Source organism: Fistularia commersonii, chromosome 11, assembly GCF_037954325.1.
Source record: "Fistularia commersonii isolate RoL2024-O1a breed Wild chromosome 11, RoL_Fcom_v1.0, whole genome shotgun sequence".
NCBI classification, from domain to species: Eukaryota; Metazoa; Chordata; class Actinopteri; order Syngnathiformes; family Fistulariidae; genus Fistularia; species Fistularia commersonii.
The window spans coordinates 55,308-76,687 of NC_141294.1; the positions used below are offsets into that span (position 1 = coordinate 55,308).

General features: G+C 46.3%; 1 protein-coding gene across 2 annotated transcripts in view; it reads left to right on the plus strand.

Moving 5' to 3' along the window:
• The first annotated feature begins 16,988 nt into the window (after nucleotides 1-16,988).
• The window catches only part of col14a1a (collagen, type XIV, alpha 1a), a 137,584-nt gene continuing 133,192 nt past the window's right edge, over nucleotides 16,989-21,380 (plus strand). For both annotated transcript variants that reach the window (XM_086155966.1, XM_086155965.1), the window contains exons 1-2: nucleotides 16,989-17,095; nucleotides 18,562-18,663. In XM_086155966.1, the coding sequence (XP_086012092.1) occupies nucleotides 18,582-18,663 (82 nt within the window). In that variant the 5' untranslated portion in view covers nucleotides 16,989-17,095; nucleotides 18,562-18,581. The remainder of the gene's footprint in view (nucleotides 17,096-18,561; nucleotides 18,664-21,380) is intronic.

Below are 21,380 nucleotides of genomic sequence, written 5' to 3' on the forward strand. Positions count from 1 at the left end.
AGAAACCGCTCAGCAAAAAGGGGAACAAGATATTTCACCCGGCATTCAGGTAAAGCAGAGGAAGGGCGGCAGTTTCACAGGTTGGATTCATGCAACGTGGGCTGATCCAACGGTGTGCGAGTACAAGAGGGGCCCAGAATCCAACGGAAACAATTGGCCCCCCAGTGTTTCTACGAGGAAAGGGCCTCTTCCACTCACTGCCGACGCTCAAACCTCATTTTGTGCCCAGTGGTTTGTGCTGCGTTCAGGCCGCGTAGGGAACAAGACGATGAAATGAGATTCCACGTGTAAAATCGAGTTTAAAGATGGATGCGACTAAATGCTCATTTCATAATACTAGGAAATCCGACGTAAGCGAAGTGGACACGAAACGGCGCCGTCGGCAAATGCGGAAGAGGAGCTGTCCATTTAAATTTTGGCCGCGAATTGTTGTTTTTCGTCTTTTACAACAAAAAGCCGGCGTTTGTTTTCTGTTTTTGTGTTTTTTAAAGCCAAGAGTAGGGAACACATTATTGGACCCGAGATAAGCATGACAAGGATGAAAGAAGTAAGTAATTGATTTTTTTTTTTATTTTTATTAGTTGACAATTGTTTCTGTGTAATTATTGCAAACTTTCAGCAGGCTTAACACTATGAGTCAAATGCATCTTTTGCAATGACAGGATTTTCTCTGCACTTTCTTCTCCAGTGTTCATTGCTGTTAAAGGTGCTGTTGTTGTTAACAGTCTCCCAATTGTTGTCAAACAAAGTTTGTCATGGATCTGTGCAACAAATGCAGCTTTGTTGTCGTTCTGGTGACCAGACATGTACGTTCATGTCCGTGTGTTTCCATGTGTGGGTCAGTCATGTGGCTTTGTGGGTGCTCGTATGTTTGCTAATGTGCCAGCAGTCTCCCTCGGTTCTTTTCATGATCTGAAAACAGTTTGAGAATGGTGGCTTTTGTCTGCATGTGTGAACAAGGAAGAGATTTGAACATGTTGTCATCGGTCTGTGTTTTTGCTCATCGCTGCAGAGGCAAAGGCAAACATGAGACAAGGATTTGCACATGACTGAAGAAGAAATTAAAATCATGAATGTTTTACTCATACTTCCTATAGCAACCCTTTACATAATCCAGAAATGATGTAAAATGCTGTTTTTTTACACTCTCAGTGACTACATTGTTACCTCCGCCCACTGCATTCTCTGCCCCTTTTTATTGGCCACGTGATATTCATAGTGCTCATTGACTGTTGTTGATGTTTTGTCATTTATAACATCAGATTTACCTCTATAGAAAATACAATCTGTCTCTGACTGTATTTGTCTGAAAGAGGAAAAATAATGAGGATAATGCTAAAAGCCTAACGAGCAGAACTCCAAGAGCCCTGCAGGTGGCAGTGTTCTACTGTTCCGCAAAACAACGTTATCTCTGGATTAAGACACTTCAGTCCCTGCATGAGGAAGACGCTTCGTTTGACAGAAGATGACAACAATTATCGTTGTGGACGTTCGGGCAAATCCCTTATTTCATGGTCATATGTGTTTTTCTCTTTTGCTGAGGGTGCTGAGGTTGTGGATGATGTTCCCCAGAAGGAACACAACCCCTCCTCTTCCTTGAGTCACCCCTTTTATCTTTAAGGTGAGACTGACAGGTAAACTAACAAGAACAGGCTTTATCAGATGAGGCTGTTGCTAGCTTTCATCCAACTATCCATCCATCTCTTAATGTGTTCCCGCTCTTGTGCCTGCTGATCTGCCTCACATCGCGTCCCTTCATCCAAACATCGGTGTATTTCTGATTTGTCTACAGTGATATATACAAACAGGAAATTAAATTTTCTCACTCTTTGCCTCTGTTTTTCACTGCTACACACACACACACACACACGCAAAGAATTTGATCAAGGTGACACAGCTGAGTGTAACATTTAAACCAGCAGAAAAGAAAATCTCCCAGTGATTCACAAGGAATTTCTTTTGCTGTCTACAATTTCCTTTGACATACGAATCATTTTCTTGCTAATTTAAGATGAACGTTGTGCTGACATTTTAGGTAATTTCTTGGTTGTTTCAGATAGCGTCTTGGTCATTTTTAGCTCATTTTTTTTCCTTATTTCTATATGATTACTTTATGTAGGATGATGTGCCAATTAGCAGGAATCATCACAAGCAAATTACTTAATTAATAAACTGTCAAAAACGGTCTAATCTTTTGAAACCATTATAGGTTAAAAAAAAAAAAAAAAGGTTTCTCTGTATGCATTAAATGTTTTATGTTTTCTGCATCTGTGTCCTGACCTCTACTTTAGAAATGAGGAATTATTATTCGGCCGCTGAAAGCTGTCGTCATGTTCCGGAATAATTATCGCAAACCGTAATTATGTTTTATGAAGAACTGTTAGGTTTATGCATTCGTGTGATGCAGCCTTCCGCATACACAACTTACACTCCCGCTGCCAATGTCAGGAGCTCTAATCAAACATATGCCAACTCCCAAAAATAAAGAGGAAGTGCACAAAAAATCCCAAGATGAAAGCATTGACCAAATGGCATATATTATAAGATCATATTAAGGTTTGAAAAGCCCAGTTGGTCCAATTAAAGCAATACCAATGCAGGCGGCACACAGCAAGATCAAGCTATTAACACATTAAAAAATCCCTCTCATGACAGTGACAGCGGCCGAAATAAGAGTAAGGAGAAGAAATTTAAGGCCAGTGACACGGTCTTTGGAATCCTAATGAAAGTTAGACAAGGACAAAGGGGGAACCGTTCCACGGGATATCGGTTATTGGTTGCATAAAAGTGAAGAACATTCATCTTAATGCCAGTTTGTGTAAAACAGAGTTTTTTTTCTGTCACATCCATTATTTGTATTGTCTTCTGCTGCCAGTACTGCAGAGAAGAAAATACATTAACCAAAGATAATGAGATTCTCTCTCACACGGTATTCTTTAAATTCCACTCTAATACCGAAAACGCCAATAAGTGTGGCTCTCCCTCGATCAACGGAATTCTGTGACCTGCGGGCAGAAAGAGGACTCCTATAGGTGCGGAGAAGGCGTGTGACGGATGGACCGAATGCCTGGAGCCATGATTACAGTGTTATTGGTCCATTGTCTCCTGTCATCTACTGCTCCGGGGCTTTCCAGACAAGACACAGCAAGCAGAAACACTAGAAACCTGTAAGATGTCTCTCGGGATGTGGCTTCCAACTCGGTGGATGTGGCCACCGGATCTGGCAGGCTCTCAACTGGTATTTATTCGTCAAAGGTTTATGGAATTAAAATTAACGTCCCGTCTGTATATTAAAAAGCCCTTTAGCCGGTCGTGCTATTTGACCATCCAAATTGTTGTGAGTTTCTAAAGTTTGGAGTGGCAACCCACGCGTCCTGAAATCAATATTATCATTGTTATTCAAGACACGGCCTATCAAAAACAAAGCTCTGTGCTAACGAGAAGTTTTCCGTCCAAGCTGTTATCCATATTGCTGTGTAGACCTTGGCGTCCTTGTCAGAGCTGAAGAACATAAATGGAAAAACTACAAGCACGCCAACAGCTTTGAAGCCGTTCTTGGTGAGGTGCTGATTTGAGTAAAATGCAAAATTTCTCGCAATGACAATGTTAACATGCTGAATTCATTTTCTGCATTTGTCACCCGAGTGAAGCGCGGCCGTTCCCGTGCAAACACAAACGGCTTTGGGGGAATGTGATGCGTTTTGCAGACGTTTGCCAAATGTTTTTGAAGAGTTAAACCCCAGTCGAGATGGTGGTGCTCGATGGGAGCGTCCGGCCGCATGAAAGTTCTGCACTTGATCCTCGAGGAGCTCGAACGACAAGCTCCCTGGTAATTTGTCAAGTTGTTGTCATGGCGCTGAAATCCAAAAATGACAGAGGAAGGGTAAAGATCATCATCTGGGAGCATGAAAAGAGGGAAAGCTGAGGAACCACCACAGTGATAGGATTCATCTGCCAGTAAACATTGATTTCTGTGCTTAACATTTAGCTGATTCATCGGCTGAATGGGCTCGCGAGCCCGCGGCCATTCTCTGGAGCCAGCCGGACGGCTGCCCGTGGCACTTTGTTTTTCACCGAGAATTTGTGGAATAAATCCCCTGAATCAACATATCTGGCCATAAAAAGTCACATAAAGTGTAACGACCTCACAGCAGAGATGCTCTGGGAACGGCGATCCTCGTACCAGATGACAAACGGGCTAATAACTGTGAGCGGTCGTACTAATCACTAGGCTGCAGTCCCTTCAGTCCACTGCTGCCCTCATATTAGCCCGCCGCTTGTTGTTAACACAACCACAGTGTGTGTGGCGGGGATTGTGTGTAAGTGTATGGGATATGTGTCAACTCCATTTGAACCCGTCCCGTCTTTACTTTATGTTTCCTCTGCTGGTTTAAGGGCGGCTCACTGTGTGCGGAAATTACATCTGTCAGTGGTGGCTGAATGTAAAGCCCTGTGCCTCAGGTCATCTCAGCCTTTCACAAATGTATGGGGGGGTTTGTGTTTGTGTTTGTGTGTGTGTGTGCCCGTGTGCGAGAGCACGCACACATTTAGCATGCATTGGTGTGCGTCGTGTCTTCATTGATTCCCCAGGTTCACATAAAATTGGAGCCTTTTGAGCGTTCGAATGCAGCAAATTGTAATTTCTAGTACGCTTGCTCACAGTGACCCGTGCATCCAGTTAAGATTGTAGAAATCTAATTAATTCAATGATTATTAAAGAACACTGAAAAATCTCATCGTGTCGACCTCCAGACCTCTTCAAAAGCACTTACAGTTTGGCTCTTGTGCATGCCATCGGTCCTTGAGATGGTACTAAAACGTGATCGGAGTCGACGTTATTAACGCTAGTTGTGAGTACTAATTGAGCATTAGTTGACAATCGATAAACGGAATTGTATAAGGACATAAATCTGAGATATTCTGCTGAATGGGCTCTGTAGGACTTTGGCCTGAGCTATTTTCAAACAAAAGCTATCCGAGAACTCCTAAGGGTTTGGCTGCCCTGCAAGACTCAATCATACAGGTAACCTGGACCACGACCGACCATGCAGAACTCCACCAATCGCATTTTACATTTTGTGATTAGACAGACATCATTCTATCATACAGGTGCAGAAAAGCCAATGTTTTTTTTTCCTCCAAAGGGCAGCCAAACAAATCCGGAAGCACGAGTAAAAGAAACCGGGCGCTGAGCATGGCATCATTAGTAGCATCCCTACGGTCAGTGGTGGCGACGGCAGCGTGAATCTTTTCCATGACATTACATTCCAGTCATTTAGCAGACGCTTTTATCCAAAGCAACTTAGAAAAATTGCAATTCAATAAGCAAAGATCCAAAGTACCAGTAGTTGTTATTCAGAAGTCACCACCAAATAGCCATCTCAAAACCATATAAATACAACATTCATTTCTTTGTTTTTTGGGGGCGGCTAAGTGCGATTAGTGCAATTAACATGCAGCCGGGAGTAACAGCGCTAGCTTTGAGGAAGCAGTGTCTGAATCTTGGGTCTGGTGGCACCAACATGGCCGAGACTTATTCTGAAGTTCAGAATCTCCTCAGGTATCATTCTAGGCCCATTCTGATAGTGACGCTTGGATCACCCTTTGCTCTTAAGCCTTTCTCAAAGTGTGCCGTGCATTAGCTGTAAATCCTCCACCTTGTCAGGAGGACACAGCATGCTCTTGCTAGCTGTTGATTTCGCTGCCGGACATATTTTCGCTCCCCTATACCTCTGTCCCGGTTAAGACTCTGCCTTACATTTGGCCAGGGCTGCCGATCCAAAGTACATTTTTAAGACAGAATCTAAAAGGAGATGAATCAATGAATCACCGCCAGGATTTGGAAGACCCGCCGGTGTATCTCAGCCACGGAGTGGCCTCGCTTGTGTCCAGATTGGAGTCAGGAGAACTCCACGGGAACACCAAAACTTTATCCGTTTATTTTCACCGTTCGTCCATTTGTGAGAAACTGTCACAAATGAAACGCTCATGCATTGTCTTCTTCGTCATGGTTTCATATCACCTACGTAATAAATCATCTGAAAGGAAAAATCTCCCCAGATGAGGTACCCTAGGACAAACTGCAAGCGAGCAGGCATCCATCCTCTAATTGTGCCAGTTTATGTTTGATCAGCCCCAGAGATTTGTAAATGTCTGCACATCCACACTCTCCAAGCCAGTGAGCCTGAAAGGTTCTGACAAGAACACATGCAAAGGAAAGGTATGCCAACCTCGGAGAATCATACCCACTTGAGACTGCCATTACTGCCAAGCAAAAAACCAAGGGTGTGACCGCGATGGGTAAAGTGACTGTTCTATCTATTTCCACTGAAATATAAAAAGAAAATGTTTTATACTCCCGCGTTGCGGAGCCGTGTGTAAATTGGCGAGAAAATTATTTTCAATTCACCTTAATTTGAGTCGGGAACTCAACAATATGGGAAAACATCTGGATGCACCGTTGAATGTTTGTAAATTGTGCTGTTTTCGTCTCCGTTTTTATGTGTCCTGTTCAACACGGATACAAATTGCCGTCATTTCCGTACTATAAGCTGCTACTTTTTTCACACACTTTGAACACTGCGGTTTAAACAACGATGCGGCTAATTTATGGATTTTATGGGTGGGCAAATGGGCTTCACGCTGCCAAAAGATTTTGACTCGTCACATTGGACCAATGAAATGACCGTGCAAATTCTGAGGCCGTTCAATTATGACCGCGAACAAGACGACTTGAATGGTTTTAGTGCGCAGGAGGAAGACCAAGATAGCCATCAGCTGGAGTAGGACCAAGCGAAACAGAAAATGGATGGATGGACTTTTCGTCGTGTTATTTATTATTTGTCTTTTTCATCAGCCATGTTACAGCCACTGTTTTGGGAAAAAAAGTAGTTCCAGTACATATGCGTGTATGTTACCGGTATGTATTAAATTAAAAGTGAAAAAAAGAAAAATCTTCTTCGTCTTCCGGCTTTTCCCTTCAGGTGTCGCCACAGCGAGTCAACTTTCTCCATCTAACCCTATTCTCTGGATCCTCCTCTCTCACACCAACTACCTTCATATCCTCTCTCACTACGTCCATAAATCTTCTCTTTGGTCTTCCTCCAGACCTCTTGCCTGGCAGCTCCAATTCAAGCATCTGTCTACCAATATATTCACTATCCCTTCTCTGTCCATGACCCAACCATCTCAGTCTGGCTTCTCTGACCTTCTCTCCAAACCATCTAACATGTGCTGTTCCTCTGATAGACTCATTCCTGATCCTCTCCCTCCTGGTCACTCTCAAAGAGAACCTCAACATCTTCATCTCTGCAACCTCTAGTTCTACCTGCTTTCTTTTGGTCATTGTAACAGTTTCTTGTCCACACATCATCGCTGGTCTCACCACTGTCTTGTACACCTTTCCTTTTGCTCTGGCTGAAAGTCTTCTATCACATAGTACCCCTGACACTTTTCTCCACCCATTCCAAACTGCTTGGACCCGTCTCTTCACCTCTTTTCCACACTCTCCATTGCTCTGGACTGTTGACCCTAAGTACCTGAATTCCTCCAGCTTCTTGATCTCCACTCCCTGTAGACTCAGGGACTGTTCCACCCGAGTTCTTTTCATTCACACACATATATTCTGTCTTGCTGTGACTAACTTTCATTCCTCTCCTTTCCAGTGCATATCTCCACCTCTAGATTTTCCTCTACCTGTTTTCTGCTCTCACTACAGATCACAATGTCATCTGCAAACATCATGGTCCATTAAGATTCCTGTCTAACCTCATCTGTCAGCCTGTCCATCACCATCGCAAACAAGAAGGGGCTCAGAGCTGAGCTCTGAGTCCCACCTCCACCTTGAACTTCTCTGTTACCCCTACACCACACCATACCACTGTCTCACAGCTAGCATACATGTCCTGCACCAGTCTAACCTACTTCTCTGCCACTCCAGACTTCCTCATATGATACCAGAGCTCCTCTCTTGGCACCCTGTCATATGTTTTTCTAGGTCAACAAAAACACAATGCAGCTCCCTCTGGCCTTCTCTGTACTTTTTTTATTAGCATTCTCAAAGCAAATATTGCATCTGTAGTACTCTTCCTAGGCATGAAGCCATACTGCTGTTCACAAATGCTGACATCTGCTCTCAGTCTAGTTTCCACTACTCTTTCCCATAAGTTCATTGTATGGCTCATCAACTTTATCCCTCTATAGTTGCCGCAATTCTGCACATCCCCTTTATTCTTAAAAATAGGCACCATCACACTTTGTCTCCATTCTTCAGGCACCTTCTCACTCTCTCAGATCCTGTTGAATAATCTAGTCAGAAAATCTACCGCTGCCTCTCCTAGACACTTCCACACCTCCACAGGTATATTATCAGGACCAACTACTTTTCCACTCTTCATCCTCTTCAATGCCTTCCTTACTTCACTTTTACTAATTTGTGCTACTTTGTGGTCTACAATGGTCACCTCTGCTACCCTTGCCTCTCTTTCATTTTCCACATTCATCAGCTTTTCAAAGTACTCTTTCCATCTTCCCTTCACTCTTCTAGCATCTGTCAATACATTTCCCTCTCTATCCTTAATCACCGGGACCTGTTGTACATCCTTTCCATCTTTATCTCTCTGTTTCGCCAACCTGCATAGATCATTCTCACCCTCCTTACTATCCAACCGAGCATACAAGTCATCGTACGCCCTTTGTTTTGCCTTTGCTAGCTCTATCTTTACCTTTTGCCGCATCTCCCTGAATTCCTGTCTGTTTTCTTCAGTCCTCTCAGTATCCCACTTCTTCTTTGCTGACCGCTTTCTCTGTATACACTCCTGCACTTCCTCATTCCACCACCAAGTCCCCTTATCTACTTTCCTTCCAGATGACACAAGTACTCTTCTACCTGTCTCCCTGATAACGCTAGCTGTAGTTGTCCAATCATCTGGAAGCTCACCCTGACCACCCAGACCCTTTCTCAACTCCTCCCTGAAAACCATACAACACTTCTCCCTTTTCAGCTTCCACCACTTTGTCCTCTGCTCTGCCTTTGTCCTCTTCATCTTCCTTGTCACCAGGGTCATCCTACAAACCAGCATCCTATGCTGTCTTGCTACACTCTCACCTACAACTACTTTGCAGTCACTGATCTCTTTCAGGTTACCTCGTCTATACAAGATGTAGTCTACCTGCGTGCTCCTACCTCCGCTCCTATAAGTTACCCTATGTTCCTGTTTACTCTGGAAAAAGGTGTTCACTACAGCCATTTCCATCCTTTTTCAAAATCTACCTCCATCTGTCCCTCTGCATTCCTATCCTGGATACCAAATCTGCCCATCACTTCTTCATCCCCTCTATTGCCTTCACCAACATGTCCATTGAAATCTGCACCAATTATCACTCTCATTTCTGGGGATATTCTGCATCACTTCATCTAACTCATTCCAGAACTTCTCCTTCTCTTCAGATTCACATCCCACCTGTGGGGCATAGCCACTAACAACATTGAGCATCACACCTTCAATGCCTAGTTTCACACTCATAAGTCTATCTGACATTCTTTTCACCTCGCGAACGTTCCTTACAAACTCCTCCTTCAAGATAACTCCTACTCCATTTCTCTTCTTGTCAGTACCATGATAGTACAACTTAAAGCTGCTCCTAAGCTTCTAGCCTTACTACCTTTCCATCTGGTCTCCTGGACACACAGTATATCCACCTTCCTTCTCTGCATCATGTCCACCAACTCTCTACCTTTTGCTGTCATAGTCCCAATATTCAAAGCACCTCCTCTCAGTCCCAGACTCTTTCCTTTCCTCCTCTCTCTCTGCTTCCGAACACGTACTCCTCCTCTTCTTCTTCTTCTTGTTCTTCGACCAACAGTAGCCCAATTTCCATTAGTACCCTGTAGGTCATCAGTTCCAATGACGGTCGTTGTTAACCCGGTCCACGACCAATCTCGTATGATATAGTTATGGTTGACTCGCATGTTTGGTTTTGGCAAAAGTTTAACGCCGGATGCCCTTCCTGACGCAACCCTCTGCATTTATCCGGGCTTGGGACCGGCACAGGGAGGCACTGCTCCGTGCCCCCCAAGGCAGGCTTGGAGAGACACGGGCCAGTGCCGCCCTGAGGCTGCATTAAAAAAGAAAAAAAAGATTCTCTGTAAAAATCTCATGTAACAACGTGGAAGCCTGAGGCTTATGGGCATGTAGCCTATATACATGCGCATAGATTGGTTTAGTTATTTTTAGCCGATACGGCTTATGTTCAGGTAATTATGATAAGTAAATCCGCAAATAATCTTTGCTGTCATTTTTCAAGGGTTTGTGATTTTTGTTGTTGTTATTGTTTTTTTATTTGCAAATCTCATGGCAGGAGGAGTGGCTTTCCTCAGAGCCACGCTCACGATGAGCACCCGGCAATAGAGACCGTCTTTCGCCATGTTCAGGCTTGAACGTGTGCTGTAATTTAAAGACGGGTCGGGGGGGTCCCGGAGAAATCCTCCGCGTCACTGGAAACTATCATTCTTCTGTGTGTCAAATACAAACAGGAAGTTGCTTCTTAATTATATTCAGACGTAAATACAACAGGGTCCCTTTCAGCTGGATCACTTATCGCCGGGGTTTGTCAGTTCTGTGTAAACAGAGGATGTGCAGCCTGCGCTGACGACGTCGACAACAAATAGGAATATAAACACCAAAATAAATACGTGGGGAAAAGGCACAACTCAGTTTTCCAAAAAAAAAGTTATTTCTCAAAAGAAGACAACCCAAGTAAATGTGTTCATGTCGTTGAATGTTTGAAAAAGAAATTGCATTCTGTATGGGTAATACTTCCCTAAATCTTCTCAGTATCAAGCCAAGAATAATTGCCTGTCAGAGTTTTAACTTCTCAAAGTCATCCCCGTGATACCATCCAGGTTTTACAAATGGGAGATGTGTCTCATATCGCCAGCATGCACTGCTGCATTCTGAGACAGCACGTCCCACGCTAACACACCTCTCTGTTAGTGAAGGTGAAAATCAAAAACTTTTTCCCCTCACACGCGCATCCGCCCTCCGAGATGTTTTTGAATGGAAACGCAAGCAGGGAGAGAAACGCCCACACTAAATAGATACTGTATTTGTCGCTGTGCGATGACATTCTGGCTTTATGAAGCAGCGCGTGGACCATATGGTGCAGAGCTAAAAGACCCGGAGATCGACACCGCCATGTGACTGATGCATTTATTCATCAGAGCCGGGGAGAGCGCCGACGATGGAGATGGAGACAGAAGGTGGATGAACAGACCGGGGAGGAAGAGAAGAAAGAGGGTATAGAAACGTGAAGGTAGGAACAAGTGAAAGTAGAGTGGACGTCAATGAAAATGGAAAACGAGAAGGACGTTGTGGTTCATCCGCCGGGCGGCTCCAGAAATCGGCGGCCCCGGTGCTTCAGCGACACGGAGCTGTAAACCAAAGGCCACCCAGGACTGAAATATGAGGTTATAACAAAAATATATAAACCTAATTTAACAAGCTGTGCCAGGTATGCTGATGATAGCATACTGGTAATTTGAATGAAACAGTCGGCTTCTGTTTAAGGCCAGGCTCACACCTCACAGTGGCAACCTTAAAACTGGAAGTCTAAAGGAAATCTCGAGAGTCGTAGGGGAGTCAGGTCACCGCAAAGACCGAATCAACAACCAATAGATGAGTGATAAGAAAAGACTCTAGAACTTTAGCTATAGCAAAGTCTTTAGATGTGAGATCCACAGTTTTTAGTCGGAAACTAGGCTGAGACGTCAAACTCTAAAAGCTCGTCTTTAGATGTGAACCTCATCATTGCACTTGATAAGTCTCAGGACCGCGCTTTCGTCAGCAAACTCAACCAGGTTGATGGAGGAGTGGCTGAACAAAAGAGTTGGTCATGGACTTCCGTTGACACTCACCCTCACACCTCCCGGTCCTCACGAACAGCTCTGGGCTCCATCGCTGTCACCGACGACCTGAAACGGAAAGGCCATTCCTCAGGCTGCTCCGCAAAATGAATCTGTCCCAAAGTTCGCAGCCGGTTCTACAGGGCACCCGTCCAGTGTCGTCACCTCCTAACCGGATCGGAAAGCGTCTCCCCAACAGCAAGTCGCCTGGTGGGCCACGAACAGGAACCTGCAAATGTTCTGCAGGATGGCAGATCTGCGATGACTGCCCAGATACACAACTCTCTCACCCGGCCGCAGGTTCGGGTCTGTCAGGAGTCAAACCACCAGACCTTGGAACCGTTTTCTCCCTCCTCAACCCGTCCCTCTAGTCCCAAAGACTCTTGGCCTCATCCGGGTGTATATATCCAACTTAAATTGTGTATATTTCCTAAGCACAATCTGTTATTGCTAGTTGTTGCTAAGTTAAATTTACTTTATTGATTACTTTTCCTCGCATCTTAAATTTCCTGCTATAGAATCTATCAGAATCCCCAAAGCAGGGAATTACAAAGTGCTCTGAGTGCTATCATACCATGTCAAATGCCCGTGTGCATTATACATTTGGCGATTGGAGAGTCTGATTCTGATTCATTGTGGAATTATTCCTAGTCCTTGGTTTGTGCAGAATGACACACTGTTTAAAGCCTTTTTGGATTTATTTGCACGTTGTGACCGGAAATGCCATGCTTGTAATTTAGAGGGGATGCAGCTTCAGTGGAAGGAGGCAGGCAAAAGTCAGGGCGATATCCCTGCTGTTCAGGGTCCTAAAATGAAGCGAGGATGGCTGAACAGATCACTTTGTGGGAGTTTTAAGATATTTATTCATGTTTGACTGTTTCGTCGTTCACAAAGTATGTCAATGGAATGCGGTCATTTTCGAGTAACCGGTTGCCGTATTTGCAGTACCACAGTTTAGTGAGTGACATTTTGCCTGGCGCTCTCCCCGTATTTAGGCTTTAAAGATATCAGCGGATTTAAGCTTAGCACCGGTAAACAATTAGAGTCGATCTTTAAGCCCCTTCCACGACATGAAACCACAACCGCTCCAGAAAGCTTGCTAGTAACATGTAGCTTGGAGAAAATGTTTGACAGCGTGATGAGGCAGACCTACTCATTTGTTTTTGTGAATAATCGTTTGATTTGTTCAAGCCAACACGTGTTTCTCTGCATCCTGGGTTTGGCTTAGCCTAATATAAATGTTTTCAACGCCGGTCAAAAGATATCCAGTGGAGCCTGACCTCAGGCCTGGTGTTTACAACTGTCCCGTCCGACACCATCGGAATCATAAAAGAGAAGAATGTGGGGTGTTTTGTGTCAGTGATGTCTAAGGAAGTCTGTAAATCAGCTGAATCTATTTTGTGTTTCAAGAGTGACTGAGTCACGGTAGCGATCAGTCTGCTATGGGTCCCCTGCCAGAGAATAAAGGGGTGTCGGTGCTCCCCGGGGGCCAAAGCAGTGTTGAGAACAAACAAGGCGTAATGACCGCTGACCGTTCAAAAGCGGAGATAGAGACGAAAGCGACATTCCATCGGTTAAAAACAGTGGCCTCAATTGCAGCCCGTGGGATCATATTTTGTGGCCCCTCAATTGATATCAAAGTTCAGTGTCGGGTGATATGTTTTTCTCACACACACCATTTTGGCAAGTTGCTGCCCGAGGCCATTTATGTTTTTTCAATCACTTATGGCAGCGGTCTCAAACCTTTATGGCACCAGAGACCTGTAACAGGTGGGGTGTGGACCCAACTGCGTCTGGCAATGGAAAGAAAGGCAACGTGGCAACTGCGGGACTGGAGGTGAGGCTTTTACATCCACGCCGACGGAGCTAATTGACTGCAGAGTAAATTCTGCCCTTAAAGCCAAGTTCAAGGAGGTGAGCGGGAAAGCAGACGGGCTCAGACAACTTTTGAGAGAACCGCCCCGAAGTTCCCTTCACTTTCGTGGATGTTCAGGCGCTCTATTTTGGGAAAAACTTACAGTTCCAAACTCGCCGATAAGCATCTCCAAGGCATACGGAGGATCTCAATTACTTCCTTCCTCAAGGCAAATGTGGCTCAGCTGTGCAAAAGGAAACACCGCCAGGACTCGAGCAGCAAGGAGTAGCTCAGAGACGTGGTAGCAGTAGGTAAACCTATGTTCTGAAGAGCTATTATTTGTAAAGATTGAGAAGATTGGACGGTTTAGCTGTTTTTTTTTTTTTTAATAATTGAAGCCCTTTTCTTGTGATTAACGCAATACAGCCCAGCCTTACCCAGACTCAACCTCCACTGGTCCCCGGCTAAAATGGGTCTGAGACCCCTGGTTAAACCAAGACAATGGCGGTGTGGTTCAGATTGATAATCCATTAGTTTTGTTTTCTGATAAAACCCCAAGAATCAGTAGCCAGGGCATAGAAGACAAGCATCAACCTGACAAAGAAAACAATATAGTATTACATCGGCCAGCTCTCCATCTTCGGTCAGCATGGGCCGTGATTTTTTTTTTTTTTTTGCATGTGTGGTCCAGTGCATATGGGCAATGAATTAAGAGGAAAGAGGACAGGAAGGGAGGAAGATGATGAAGGGGAAGAAGGAGGGGCAGCCTTATCTTTTTGATTATGGTGTGACGGCATCTAAACGTGTGTGTGTGTGTGTGTGTGTGTGTGTGTGTGTGTGTGTGTGTGTGTGTGTGTGTGTGTGTGTGTGTGTGTGTGTGTGTGTGTGTGTGTGTGTGTGTGTGTGTGTGTGTGTGTGTGTGGACGGCCCCAGGGACACACCTGGAGTGCAGCTATTTGGGGTTTAAACTCAGCCAGCCACGGGCACATTTCACCTGCCTCTGTTTCCCATGGCTCCTGTCCCTCTCACCAGAGACAGTAAAATATTGGGTACTCCCCTTTCTGACGGTCCACGGGTCAAACCAGAGATTAAATGTTTGGTTTAACTAGCGCATGAGGAGCTGGGAATAAGTTTGCGATCCAAAAATCCATGCAGCCAAAACAGGCTAAATAAAAAGCATGTACATACCCCATGTTGAAAGTATGGCAAACCTCAAATACGGCACAGTTCTGAAGCCAGGGAAGCTCCTCCCAATATCTGCTTTGTCAAAGAAAATATGTTGGAAGAATGCAAAACTGACGTCATGTTATGTAAAATATTTGGTATGAGCCTATCTTGACAGGAAGCTCTAGATTCCAGGCTGCTGCTGTTGAACAGCCCTTGTTTAATTTCATGCCTTCTATTTCTGTAAAGTCTTGGCTGCGTCAAAAGTGCCATAATAGGTCAGATGTAGGAGGTCAGGGGGGAGACGCGACGACCGAAAGGGTTTTTAATAGCTCATAGTTCAATGCATCGGTCAAACTTAATTTAAACACCACTTTTCATACAACTCAACACGCAGCGCAAAGTGGTCGCCTCCAGTGACTTTATCTTCCCAGGGAACTCGGTTTCCTCGGTTTTAGATGGTATTTTTAAGAGGAATGAGAAAGACCGTCAGTTTAACGTGATCCTGTTGACGGACGACTGGGCGCCTCCTCACCGGGTTTTGGGGGGGAAGGAGTTGCATCTCCCATCCATCGGTTTGTGTTTCGGCTAACGGCTAACATCACCTGCTCCCTGGACAACATCTGTAGTAGAAACTTAATGAGGACAGAGGGTTTCTTTGAAATGCTGCGTCACAGTCGGAGGGACTGGGTCATCATTGCAATCCTGTATCGAGGAAAAGTAGCTTGCTATGTATGCCTGAAAGGTGTTGGACTCGGCAAATATCTGTCAGCTAAGGCCGGGAACGCTAGTTAGCAATTTGATTAGCAGAACCAGACCTTGACGGTAACACCCTGCTTAACCTGCTGACCGGTCATAGTTGGACGTAGATGGATCTGTTTACATCTTGAGGAAATAGAAGTCCATTTAGTTCGACAGGAACATCTGTATTCTTCGCTCCTCCTTTTGGGGGATTTGCCTCAAGTATGCTTAAAATAGAGCTTTCACCACAGCTTCCAGAGAGGATGTTTGGATGCATTGGTTAAAATATATTTACTTACAGGGTAAGATTAGCCAGCAGGATGTTTTCTTCCATTCTTGATGGCGAAGTGCTGAATGTTTTTTTTTAAGCCCTTCACCTGAAGCTTCTGGTGGTGTTCGCATCCCATCCACGTCTGGAATGCTCCAGTGTGAAATCTGAATCCTGCCGCTCGCAACGGTTTCATCCGCGCTGACAGGTGTTTTCGACGGAGGTTAGTCCTGAAAAGCTGTAATCCCCATACTGATGCGTTGTATTGATTGCATGGACCGACTGGGAGCGAGCGGCCCACTTTCCTGGTGAGGTACCCCGAGTTCAAGATGTTCATTTTCCTCCACGCTCCGAGGGAGCTACGCCGACACCAAAGTGGCAAGCTTTGCGCATATTTCAAGATTGTTTGTTTGTTTTCCGACAATGACCATGGCAGCCGTAGTGGCTCCAGTAAGCAGGAGTGTAGGATAAGCCGTACACAATGGATGGATGTTTGCCTTTTCCCAGGAAAGGGCTTTCAGACATCTTATGCACCTAAAACACAATCTCTGGTATTGTCCAAATCAAGGATTCTCATTGTAATCATTTCAAAACTTTGTCTTGCCTCCTGGCTTCAGGCGCCTTGACAGTCTCATTTATTCCCATTTTCATTTCAAATTCCAAACCCGCCCGAGGGGGTCCAGCAGAGACCCGTGCCATTGTGCCTTTAACACCGCCAACCTCCTTGGACTTTCTCCTCCACAAGTCAAGAAAGAAAGAAAGAAAGAAAGAAAGAAAGAGAGAAAGAGATGCGATGCGAAGACCGTGCGGCTCTTTTTGAAGCCGCGGGTACCGGATCCGTCCCCGGACCCGGAGGGGCTGCAGGCGGACCGGAGCCTGCAGGTTGGCGGCGGAGGGTTTTTGCGCAGCGACACCGAGTCCCCCCCCCCCCCCCCCCCCCCCCCCTCTCACCCTCCACCTCTGATCAACCGGCGGGGGGGGGTGGAGGTGGAATAGCTGGAGGGAGGGATGAGTGACTAACGACGAGAGAAACACCCACTCCGGACAGACCGAACTGTATCCGGAGAGAGAGAGGAGGCAGAGCCCAAACTGGTCCACGCAGTCCACGGGATTTCGCTTTTTGTGGATTAAAAAAAAGAAAGACAGAAGGGGGACAGCAGAGGAGGTACGGAGGGGGGCGATTTCATTTATGTCGTGTGCGTGGGTCGGTCTTAGGTGCGCGGCCACGACGCGGGCGTCCCCCTAATGCGACCCACGTCCACGGTGAACACCTGTGAGAGAGGACGCGGGATCCGCCGCGGCCGGATCCGAACTTGCGGGCTCAAAACAGGTGGAACATTTTCTGGTACAAAAAAAAAGCGTTTTTAATTTGGACAAACTGCCTTTTTACCGGCGTGTTCGCAGGTGCCCGTGCGAAGTGTTAACCATGCGTATATCGGGCTCTTGCGTGTTGTGGCGTGGATTGCGTGTCAACGGCGGCGGCGACCCTATTACCGCCCCCCCCCCCCATTAAACAATTTACCCGCGGCGAAGTTTCCCTTTCGAATGACGGAAAATTCATTTTTTTTTCAATTTTGATTTAATTTCTGTTAATTCGATTTAATTTATTCTAATTTAATTTAATTTAATTTAGTGCACGCAGCCTGACCTGATAGTTTCTAGGAGCACGGGGGGGGGGGTTCGCACTCCCGACCGACTCTCTCGGTGCGCGTGCGCGATTGGCATCGGCGTGCATGCCTTTTGTGTGCGTCCGCGTGCATGTGCGCGGCGGCGTGTTGGGAATAAATGAGTGATTTTCACCACATTTCATTTCTTCCTTCACGTCCTGCAGCTGATCTCTCTCTCTCCCCTTTTCCAGCTACATATATATATATATAAATATCTTTCTTTCTATATATCAATCCTATTTTCCAGAGTATTTCATCCTCATTAATATGCATTGTCATCTCCCCTCCCCTCCGTGGCTCTTTGACTCGGCGCGAACGGAGGAAGCCAGCGGTCGTTGCAGAACCACGGGGTTGCTTCCACATCAGAGGGGAATTCAATTTGGAGACAACTTTGTAACAAGTGCTGTTTTATTCATGCGTCTGTCAGCGAGCGTCTCTCCGGAGAGACAGCGGGACGTCTCTGTCCTCTCATGCACGCTATAATGAGCGTTAGGAGAAAGAGGGAGGGGTGGGGGGATTATGAGTGAGGTCCAAGAGAAGATGAGGGTGGTCGCACCGTGGCGCTCCTGAAAATGCTCCCCGTCCATCACACGGTGTCACTTTTTCACGCTCTCCATCCTTTCTTTTCTCCCCCTCGGGTTTGTTATTTTGTGCTCTCCACAGAGCCTCTCCTCTCTCGCCGTCTCCCCTCTTGGCAACAATTTCCTCCACTGTTTCCTCTCGGCCGGCTGCACGTGGGCGCCCCGTGGGTCCGGGCCTCTGTTCGTAATTGTATCAGAGTGGGCGTGCATCAGGAGGGGCCGCTTGGAGACGGGTGGCCCGGGGCCGCGAGGGCCGAGGCGGGTTCCCGTGACCCCGCGGCTCCTCGGAGCGGCGGCTGAACGGCATTCCTCATTCGCTGCGTCTCGGTGCCGCCTCCTCTTTCCCCCGTTTTCAATCTGGTGATTCCTCTCCCTCCCTGCAGGTCCGCCGCCGCTCGCGAGGATGTCGTCCAGGGCTTTCCTGTGGCCTTCGCTGGTGTTCCTGGTCGTGGTTTGTCGTCTCCCCGGCGAGGCGGAAGCTCAAGGTATGAATGTATGTATGTATATGGTTCTGAGATGGCTGTTTGGTAGAGTGGTGACTTCTGAATAATGACTACTTGTACTTTGGATATTGAATTGCAATTTTTGTAAGTCGCTTTGGATAAAATCGTCTGCCAAATGACTGCAATGTAATGTAAAATGTAAAAGGTAGGGTCTCGTCACTTCGCCAGCCTCCCTCGGTCAACTTCTAGCCCCCCCGCTTCGCTGCCCAGTCCCGCTGGATCCAGCCGCCGCCACGCTTTAGAGGGGCTCTAATCAATGTGCCGTATCGCCGTGTTTTGAGGAGCAGCGGGCCCGGGGCGCCCCCGCCATCAGCGTAATCGCGGCCACATCGCGATGCCGTTAATGGAATTACTGCAGAAACGCAGCCCATTAACGGGTCATTACTTAGCATCTCTTGTTAAACGTAAATTAGCAGTTTGTGTTAAAGTGCACCAGATGGCGGATTTACTCAGGCTTAATTAGACGTTTTTTGTTTTTTTTTCCCCACGCACACCTACCGTGTTCCCCAAAAAGTAAGACGCAGAGCTGGAGACGCATCTTCCTGTCACTTGCGCCAATCAGTGATGAAGAGCTGGGCCGAAGGAGGCTTTGGGTTCTGTCTTTTTTTGGCCGAGTGAAAACGCAGCGTGGTTTAAGCTAATGGATCTTTTTGCAGAGCGCTGACTGCAGTGAGGGTGGGTTTCTATGTGTTTTCTGTGTGTGTGTGTGTGTGTGTGTGTGTGTGTGTGTGCTCATAGGAGGAGCTAAGGGTAGATAGAGGATAAAGATCCCACAGAAATGACCCCACAGGACGTTGGAAGCATTAGACTGGGCATTCTTTGTCTGTGTGTGTGTGTGTGTGTTTGCGTGGCTTGCATTCCTTCTCAGAGCCGGGCAAAGAAGCAGCTAAAGGCTAAAGCAAAGTTTCACATTGAAATGTAATAGGAAGATGTTTTTGAGGGGAGTTCCTGTCAGATCCGTTCAAAAAACCACAAATATCTTTGTGTCGTTCCCTAGCGTGTGGCCTCAGTAAGGTCCTCTGCAGCCTCTGCTTTCAGGCGCTTTGTGTTTATTTACCCACTCAGCTCCTTCATAAACTGCGCTTCCTTTGAAATGGAAGGACGGGTTTCCACTCCTGGACAGTCTCTGGGTCTTTGTCGTCATGCGTCTCGCTACATTCCTGGCGTTGAATGAAACATGGGTAGGAAGCAGTTTTGGGAAAGCAGTGCGGCGGGCCCGAATTAGGCGGCGATTTAAACTCGACAGGTCGTGGCGGCCCTCCGTCCGTCCAATCGGCAGCGTGTGATAGCCATTAATTTGGGCCCTCTGTCCCTGTAAGCTGCAAGATCTGGACCGAGGGGATTTGAGCATGAGGATTACAGCGTGCTCGACCCGTGGAGAATGTTTGCGCTAACAACACAAACCCCCGCTCTGCGGAGCCCGCGGCGCACACAGGGTATTTTGCCGAGAGGAAGCTAGGACATAATCTAACCGGCCTTTAAATACGTTAACAACAGTGAATAGTTGACTCTGATTTGGGACGCTTATACTGAACACAGAGGGAAAATGAAGCTTTGGATCTGAAATCTTTTTTTTTTTTTTAACACCTGGAATTAAAAATGCTGTAAACCACACTGCCCTCGACGAGATGTTTATTATTTACCTTGCAGTCAACGTTGAGGACGGACTGTTGGAGGGGGATATTGAGACTTTGTTCTTCGTGTATTTAGCTCACACACACCGCCCTCCAATGCAGTTTCTTTTTTGAATTCGTCAAGCTGCTCTTTTGACCCGGCTCCTGTAGTTCCTCCAGACAGGGAGCCGCTGGCTGTGTTCGGCTCCAGATGCAGACGCACGAGCCTGGAAATCAGTTTAAGGGCTTTTATTGCAGGCAGATATGAGTTTTGGCAGGGCTGAGTTACGCAAGGCGGCGCGGGGGGACATGGAGATGAGAGCTCCACAGCGGAGGTTCGGACAGAGTCGGAGCCGCGTGGATGGACCGGCTCGCCCATCCTGGGGAGACGCACCATCGACGGCAAAAGTCGTCCAGGCCGCTGATTCGTGCAGCGACAGGTGACAAGGCGGCTGTCGAAGCGCAGAGTAAATGCTGCAGGAGTTGAGTGGCTACAGGTAGCGAGATGAGTCAGACACACACACATGCACGCACGCACACACACACATACACAGACACACACACACTAACATGCAGGAGTGAAGGGAGCGCAAGGAGAGTGGCGGAACTAAAAAAAATGAGGGATATGCACAAATTGAAGCGTCATTTGTTTCTGCGTCTCTTTGTTGAGTCTTTTTTTTTTTTACTATCTACAGGTTGAAAATACAATAACATGAACAGCTGAGGGATTGTTTAGGAGGAATAGAATTATTAAAATAAACATTTTTCAAGATTTTAAGTGCATATTTAAGGGAGTTGCATCAATTTTTGACTACTATCAAACAGTGTGTGTGTGTGTGTGTGTGTGTGTGTGTGTGCGTGTGTGCGTGCGTGCGTGCAGGTATTTGATTTGACTGTCCATCAATGCTCCTCTCTGTTTCTTTCCTCTCTTCAAAATGCATGAGTCAATTTTTAAATGAAATGCAACACACATTGATTTCAACTCTCTCTCCCTCTCTGGCTGTTGATTTGGCCTTGAGAAGCTCCAAAAAGGGAAATGTAGATTTTTGTTCCCCGCTCGGCCCCCAGAGGGTGCATAGAGAGGCG